We start from the raw sequence: 8459 nt of genomic DNA on the forward strand, positions 1-8459 counted from the left end.
CTATAGCTCCAACCTTCACAACTTAGGTTTCATTTTACTCCTCAAAATGTCTGGATGCTGTTATAATTTTTTTATATATTTTTCGTAAGTATGAGCGCTATTGTTTCAAAAATATGTTTGTAAATACGTGAAATTATTTAACAAATTTGATTTTTCGCGAATCCATTGAGACTTTGCGATTATTGTTTTGCATCATCGCAAAGGTTACGAATTCAGTTCACGATAATAGGATATAACAGCTAACAATATTAAGCCGCGATTTTTTTAGAATTTTTTCTAATTATCATAATTAAAACAGTCATATCTTTTGCGCGCAACGATCAAAGTTAGTAACGAAAACAGATTTGGAATGCTGATTTTTTTCTTAATCTATGTGCCAAAAATCATTGATGTAGTATCAAAAATTTTTTTTGATTTTTTTGAAATGAAAAAGACAATTTTAGACATTTTTCCTGATATGTATTTATTTTTATTATAAAAAAATCAATTGGTCGATTTAAAAATAAAATTCTTAAATTTCACACTTTAAACGAAAAACATTTTCATATCAAATTCTAGTAAAAAAAAATAATTTGATTTGTTGAAAATGTTTGTAATATTATAATTAGAATTACGATCTTTTCTTATACTGTACGTATTTTACATTTAAGTTATGTCAATAGTTCTCTTAACAATTCGTTTCGTTCCCTTTCAATGGCAACAAGTTCCTTTTGTATTTGTAACATTTTTGCATCAGATTTTTGTCGCTCTTCGGCTTCCAATTGCATTATCTGTTGACAATTTTTAAGCATTTCTATTAGCTCTCGGTTGTTTAGATTTTCTCTTTTGGTTTTTGGCTGCTTTTGATCTGAGTGATCTGTCTTTTCAAGCGGTTTTAAATTGTTTGTGATTTCCTCATTACCACTATATATTGATTCGTCCTTCTTAATTGTTTTTACATCTATTTTCTTTTCACGTTGAGAAATTTCCATTTCCTCAAGACTTATCATTGAGTCTTCGTTATTATACTGTTCAGCATCTAAAACGGAAAGGGATTAATTTAACAAACAAAACATTACTTGACATGAAATAAAATCAAAAACATATTCAAAAAATCAATCTCATTTTGAAAACCGCACTACTGTTCTTCATTCAGGGTTAAACATACCTTCTTCCTCTTCTACATCTTCATTGATATCTAATGCTTCTTCATCTAAAGGTTTCTTATAAGCTGTATATATTTTGTGCACGATTTCATAGAATTTCCAGGTTGATTTGCCACCCTTAATGGAAAGCTGCCTTTTCTCTAGTCTTTTGAATGGGAAATAATAGAAAGAATCAGTAAGTACTAATAATATTTACATATTTATGAAGTAAACACTTTTGCGCGCGCTTTGTTATCACGGTATACAACAAGTAGAATAAACATGCTTTATTCTACCCACAGTAAACATGTTGCTCATATTGACAATAAATCGACATTATACTTATCTACTTACTTGTATTTATTTGTTAAATTATGTATTTTGTTTTGTATTTCTATAGCTGTAAAATGATATCCTTCATTTGCCATTTCCTTTGCAAATTCCTTAAACACGCCGGCAGTTCGGCGGGTTTTACGTAAAATATCAATATTATGATACCATAATTGTATTAAATATTCCTCAGATTGTTCATTCCAGCGTCTTCTTTTCTTTCTGCAAAGTACATAATATAACATAATAATGTTTATTATTCTCTATCTATATCTATAACTTACATATCCTTTTCGTCTTCATTATCAGAAATCGACGATCTCCTTGTTCTTTTCATTGTAATTTATTTTAATGTAAAAGAAACTCAAGAACTCAGCAAATGTAAACGCAAGCCGAAAACCAATGATGGTAAATGTTTATAGGGGAATATAGATCAAGTTTTATACTAATCTTAATTAAACAAAGATAAAGCAAGAAATCGATATAATTACTGATGTGAAATGAGTTATCGATTTTAAGCGTTATCATTTTACTGTGAATTGACAGTTCATTTAGAAAAACATATAGTTCAAGGTATTTTCAGATTGTTGGATATGGATTTTAAGCGATCCAAAGAGGACAACAACAGTGGATTTATGAAAGATTTTAAGGAGCCAAAACGGACGACTTTTATTTGCAGCCCATAGACACAATAAGCGTGGATGTTTAAATGACTTAGTTGCAGCCCATAGACACAATAAGCGTAGATTTTTAAATGACTTAGTTGCAGCCCATAGACACAATAAGCGTAGATTTTTAAATGACTAAGTTGCAGCCCATAAACTTTAATTGAAAACCCATCGTAGAAACCAAAAAGCGGCCGGGACTTAAGATTTTCAACTCTGGGGTATGTCCAAATACCGTCTACACAATCCAAAGCTTTACTGAATTTATTTTTTTCTATTGCACTAATATGACATTACATTGTAAAAATATCAATTTTTATAGAATGAATAAAGCAAATAGTGGGAGACCAATATCTCCGGCTCCATATAAGGTACCGCTGCGAATAGGATCACGTTGGAAAGGTTACAGCGCAGGCTTTTAGATATACTTCATATTTGTTTAATTTTAATTTTTTAACATTCTTATAAAATACCCGGTTTTTATAACGGGATTTTGGATTTATCTTTTGAACCGGTTATACGACGGGTATTAACCCGTATGCCATTCGATAGGTATTTTCATAAGCTTTTATGTGATACCCATGCAAATTAAATCGGTTCATAAGAACCGGTTATACGATGGGTTTTTTATTCGAACTTACGGATCAAATAACCGGATTACCGGGTACGCCCCAGCCGTAATTAGCCTGTATAAGGATGAAAAACAACAACACATATGACATTGATGGCTAGTCTAATAACACTGTGCAACATTTTCAAGGTAATTTTGTGCAAACAATTTCAAATGCGGTTTTTTTGAAAGTACAGACAAAAACGCTCTTTGGGTTTTGTTTTGTTATATCGGGTTCGGATTTTATGGCCCTATCTAAACATGGCTAAATATTGACATTTTAAAGAAAATCTGGGGTATACCTTTGAAACCAATACGAATCTTTCCATGACATCCGCAGCAATCTTGTAGATAAGAACAAGAAGAATGTATTTGGAAACATAATGAACACGAAAAAACCCTTTTATTGCCTCAAATTGTATAATATATTTAAAATTTCCGTGATTTGTATATATTTCGCAGCGTATCTCCAAAACCGTCAACTTTTTCTTAATGTTATCTTTGGGAAAAATAAAATTGGCGGGCACTTTTTGTACCATTTATAATATCACCATTAGTGGCGAGGCATATTTATTTGTAATCTTTTATTAAAGAAAACGGTCAATATAAAATAATAATTAAACAAGCCTTTACACATGAAACGAAACATACATAGATATTATCATACTTTAAACTAAATATTTTAGTTGATATTGAGATGAAGTAAATTAAATAATATTACGATCTAAAGCAAACATAATTTTTATACTATGCCAGCAGTTCTCTTAACAATTCGTTTCGTTCCCTTTCAATGGCGATAAGTTCCTTTTGTAATTGTAACATTTTTGTATCCGATTTTTGTCGGTCTTCAGCTTCCCTTTGCATTATTTCTTGGCAATTTTTAAGCATTTCTATAATTTCCTTGTTGTTTGAATTTTCTCTTTTGTGTTTTCCGACACGCGTTGAATCTATTTTGAACATTGACTTTGAATTGTTTGAAATTTCCTCGTTGTTAAACATCGATTCGTCATTAATTATGTTCTTAATATCTACTTTCTTTTCACTGTTAGAATTGTCCATTTCGTCGTTACTGACAACTGAATTTTCATTATAATATTGTTGAGTAGTATCTAAAATAAGAAGTAATTCAGTAAATACGAGAATTAAATTGGAATTAAGTCATATTGAAAATGATGTATGTATATGTTATTAATTCTATACTTTCATTTGAAATCATACATACCACCTTGTACTTCTTCATCATCATTGATTACCAATGCTGTGTCTTCTTCTAAAGGTTTCGTATAAGCCAAATGTATTTTATGAACAATTGCAAAGAATCTCCATTCTGAAGTGCCGCCCTTTATGGAAAGCTGTCTTTTCTCAAGTCTATTTATTTTAAAATAGGAAATAAAGAAATAAAAAAATAGAATATTTGTTCATCAAGTAAACATTACTCCGCGCGCTTTCTATAGCTTAACTATTATGTACTTAATTTTAAAGGAAGATGTTTTACTCTATGTATGTAAACAACCATGTCGTTCATGGTGTCGTCATTTAACGAAACAATAACTTACTTGTATTTATTTGTTAAATTATGTATTTTAGTTTGAATTTCTAGAGGCGTAAAATTATATCCTTCGTTTGCCATTTCCTTTGAAAACTCTCGATACACTTGGCTAGTTTTCCGGGTTTTGCGTAAAATATCTACATTATGATACCATAATTGTATTAAATATTCCTCAGATTCCTCATTCCATCGTTTTCTTCTTCGTCTGCAAAGTACATAATATAATTTAGTAACTTTTGGAATGCATGGTTTTCTTCTAAAACTTACATTTCCCTTTCTTCTTCATTATCAGAAATTGACGATCTTCTTGCTCTTTTCATTGTAATTTATTTTAAATTGCTTTAATGTTAAAAAAACTCAACAAATTAGTGAATGTAAACGCAAGCCGAATGATTTGTTAATACTTGAAAGCAAGTTATAGGGATGTGTAGATCAAGTTTTACTAATCTCATAATTAAACATGTCATAAAAAGTAATCGATAATTATCGATTTCTCAATTGCGATGTGAATGTACCTATGAAAGGTTGCCTTTTTTATGATATGTTTAAATGCGTTATATGATTTTGTAAATTGACAAATGTTGTTCCAGTTGATGAAAATTGTATACGATAGGCAGGAAATCTGTCTGAATTGTTGTAGTTAGGTCTGTAGGTCCCAAATAATATATGGTCGGTACCAGAACGTGTAAGAAGCTACTATTTTTTGCTACGATATTTTTTTCCTTTATGTTATCGGAAAAAAATAGTAAAAATTAGTAGATTCTTGCAGTTCTGGAACAGACCAAATAAGTTCATAGCGACCATAATTCGGCAATAACCATGGTGGAATAAGAAGGTGTTACATCGATAGCAATAATCAGACCATTTACCACACCAAACGTCAAAATAACGCATTACTGTGAATTGCTTGTTTACCTTTTGTATGTAATTTTATTCACAATAATGCATTTTAACAACCAATGTGATAATCAGCTGTTTTTGCCGTTGTAACTGTATTATTGCGCCATGGCAATAACCTAAAAATCGTCATGATGGTCCACACTAGAGTAATTTCACTGAAATTTGCGTTTTTTGGGAAAACACAATTTCAAGAAACTAATGCACCGGTTTCATATTTTCGTCAATTTTGCATCTTTTCATATTCGTATGAAACAACAGTACGTTTTATTTTACATTTTCTTTTAAATTCATGACAAAATATCAGTGAAATTACTCTCAGTGTGGACCGGGACTAACGAGAAGCAATGGGCCAAATACATAAGAGCTGTGTTCCTTTACTTACCTGAGGTTGCCATTTTTACCATTTTTAACCTGCAAAGCGTTCCTTAACCCCGAAAAGTGGCAAAACTGGAAGCAATTTTTTAAGAGATTGAGAGAGAGCGAAAATGGCTTTCTCTTCTACCACAGGCTACCAGACAAATTTCTGCAGGTAAAAAATGGCAGAACTGATTTTTCGACTTTTGTTTGACGATTTCAGAATGAAGAAGAAAATGGACGAAAGACAGAAGAAAAAGTCGAACGCTGACTAAACTAAATTAAACACTGTGAAATAAAAGACAAAAATTGATTTTTTATGTTTCTTTTTGACATTGCACCCAGATCTACCATTTTTCCGTTCCTTTACTTTTCTGGTAAAAATGTTCATGAGAGAGCAATTTTGACACTTTTCTCTTTTACCACTCTTACCATTAAAAAGTAAAGGCACAAAACTAAAATGGACGAAAAACAGAAGAAAAAAGTCGAATGCTGACAAAACTAAATTAAAAGATGTGAAATAAAAGGGGAAAGTTTATTTTTTTATGTTTCTTTTTGACATTGCTACCATTTTCCGTTCCTTTACTTTTCTGGTAAAAATGTTCATGAGAGAGCAATTTTGAGACTTTTCTCTTTTACCACTTTTACCATTAAAAAAGTAAAGGAACAAAGCTATGGTGGAATAATAAGGTGTAACGCCAAAAACAGCTAATTTTCATACCAGTTGTCAAAATGCGTTATTGTGAATTAAATCACATACAAAATGTAAACAAGCAATTCACAGTAATGCATTATTGTGAGCAAATTTGACATGATTTGATGTAACACCTTTGGTCTGTTCCAGAACCTGCAAGAAGCTACTATTTTTTTTACTACGATAACATTTTTTCCTTTATGTTGTCGGAAAAATAGTAAAAATTAGTAGATTCTTGCAGTTGTGGAACAGACCACTTCTTATTCCACCATGATTAGTAAATTCTTGCAGTTCTGGAACAGGCCAAATAAGTTCATAGCGACCATAATTCGGCAATAACCTAAAAATCGTCATGATGGTCCACACAATTTCAAGAAACTAATGCACTGGTCTCATATTTTCGTCAATTTTGCTTTTTTCATATTTGACATTCATGTCAAAATTTCAGTGAAATTACTTTCAGTGTGGACCGGGACTAACGAGAAGTAATGGGCCAAATACATAAAGCGCTCGGCACATACAATGCGTTGAGCGTCGCGGTACAACAACCACATGAAAAAAGTGTAAGTGATGCCAAGTTTTTTGAAAAACAACAATGTGGCTGACGCATTAAGCGCTCGGCATATACAATGCGTTGTGCGATGCGTTACAACAACCACATGAAAAAATGTAAGTGAAGCCAAGTTTTTTGAAAAACAACAATATAGCTGACGCATTAAAGTTAAACATAATTTAACTGTTTTGGGACAACGGGTGTCCCAACGTGTCACTAAAGCGCTCGGCACATACGGTCCGTTTAGTGACACGCGTTGTCCCAAAACAGTTAAATTATGTTTAACTTTAATGCGTCAGCCATATTGTTGTTCTTCAAAAAACTTGGCTTCACTTACACTTTTTTCATGTGGTTGTTGTAACGCAACGCACAACGCTCCGTATGTGCCGAACGCTTAAACGGACCGTATATGCCGAGGGCTTTAGGCCGCTGCACATACGGCGCGTTGAGCGTTGCATTACAACAACCACATTAAAACTTCAAGAACAAACTTGGCATCACTTACACATTTTTCGGAACAAAAATCCTTTACCGACACTTCTCAGAAAAAAATCCAAAAATTTCCTTTAAATCGCAAGTTTTCTTTTTAAATCGTAAAATTTTTTCCCAAGTAGACAAGGGAATTTTCGGAACTTCGGAGGCTCTCGGTAAGTATGTATACATTTTCCCAACAAAAGAAATACATCGTTGGAATCGGCATGAAAAGCACTATCTGTGGTAATTTTCTCATAATTTTCTGCGGTGGGTCGGTAAAGGAAAGATATGCCCATTTTTCATGTGGTTATTGTTTCTAACGCGACTCGCAACGGACCGAATGTGCCGGGGCCACAAGACCGTTGCGCGTAAAAAGTAATATAAGCGCAAGTGGTATCTAATCGTAGATAGTTTGCCAAGTGACTCACAAGTGAATGCACACATAACACTATAAACAAGTGTAATATTAGTTGTGTCTTTTAACTTTTTTAGGGGTAGTTTACACTATATGTAAATGTCATATGACATGAACTTTTCCATCGTTATATATTCGCTAATATGTGCAATATTGGAGATTTTCCTTACGCAATTTACTCTGTGCGTCCACACCAGCAATAATGTAATAAAGCTACGTCTCCACATTGCCTCCGTGGGCAGATATGGAATGATTTTATTTTGTGTCATATGACATTTTCATATAGTGTAAACTACCCCTTAGTAAGATTTATGGCCCCGGCACATACGGGGCGTTGATAATAACAACCACATGAAAAAGTGATGCCAAGTTTGTTCTTGAAGTTTTCATGTGGTTGTTGTAATGCGACGCTCAACGGACCGTATATGCCGAGCCCTTAACTCTGCTGTTCGGTTTTAGTGTTAGTAATAACGCTATGCTAGTCTCAATATATATACGCTACTACGGACCGATGGTATTGTGGAACAACGAGGTAAAATCTCTGCGAAGGTCCGGTGATTCCAGTGGAACGAGAACTGAAAGATTTGTGAAATAATAACTCGAAACGTATGTGAAAGACCGAGTCTAGGCTCTTCAAAAAATCCCAACATGTTCTCCTTGTATAGTATTCAAAAACTTGACTTCATAACTGATTTACCTATATCAACATTGACACAAAGTGAATGAGAATTATTCCATGTAAGTCATTATGATTAATGTCTAAATCCACTCAGCCTTTAGACTAACGAGGT

General features: G+C 32.8%; 2 protein-coding genes across 2 annotated transcripts; both read right to left on the reverse strand.

Moving 5' to 3' along the window:
* Positions 1–455: 455 nt before the first annotated feature.
* LOC141393325 (uncharacterized) lies at positions 456–1882 on the reverse strand. Its single transcript, XM_073966320.1, has 4 exons — positions 1739–1882; positions 1479–1676; positions 1148–1290; positions 456–1018 (listed from the first exon to the last, which is right to left on the reverse strand). The coding sequence occupies exons 1-4, from the start codon at positions 1789–1791 to the stop codon at positions 651–653; spliced, it is 762 nt and encodes a 253-aa protein (XP_073822421.1). The 5' UTR covers positions 1792–1882; the 3' UTR covers positions 456–650.
* Positions 1883–3295: 1413 nt separating this feature from the next.
* LOC141393326 (uncharacterized) lies at positions 3296–4722 on the reverse strand. Its single transcript, XM_073966321.1, has 4 exons — positions 4546–4722; positions 4286–4483; positions 3952–4097; positions 3296–3838 (listed from the first exon to the last, which is right to left on the reverse strand). Exons 1-4 carry the CDS (start codon positions 4596–4598, stop codon positions 3477–3479), a joined length of 759 nt encoding a protein of 252 aa, XP_073822422.1. The 5' UTR covers positions 4599–4722; the 3' UTR covers positions 3296–3476.
* Between the last annotated feature and the right edge of the window lie 3737 nt (positions 4723–8459).

The sequence above is a fragment of the Musca autumnalis genome, unplaced genomic scaffold (assembly GCF_047663935.1).
Source record: "Musca autumnalis isolate F117 unplaced genomic scaffold, ASM4766393v1 scaffold_2, whole genome shotgun sequence".
In the NCBI taxonomy this organism is placed as follows: domain Eukaryota; kingdom Metazoa; phylum Arthropoda; class Insecta; order Diptera; family Muscidae; genus Musca; species Musca autumnalis.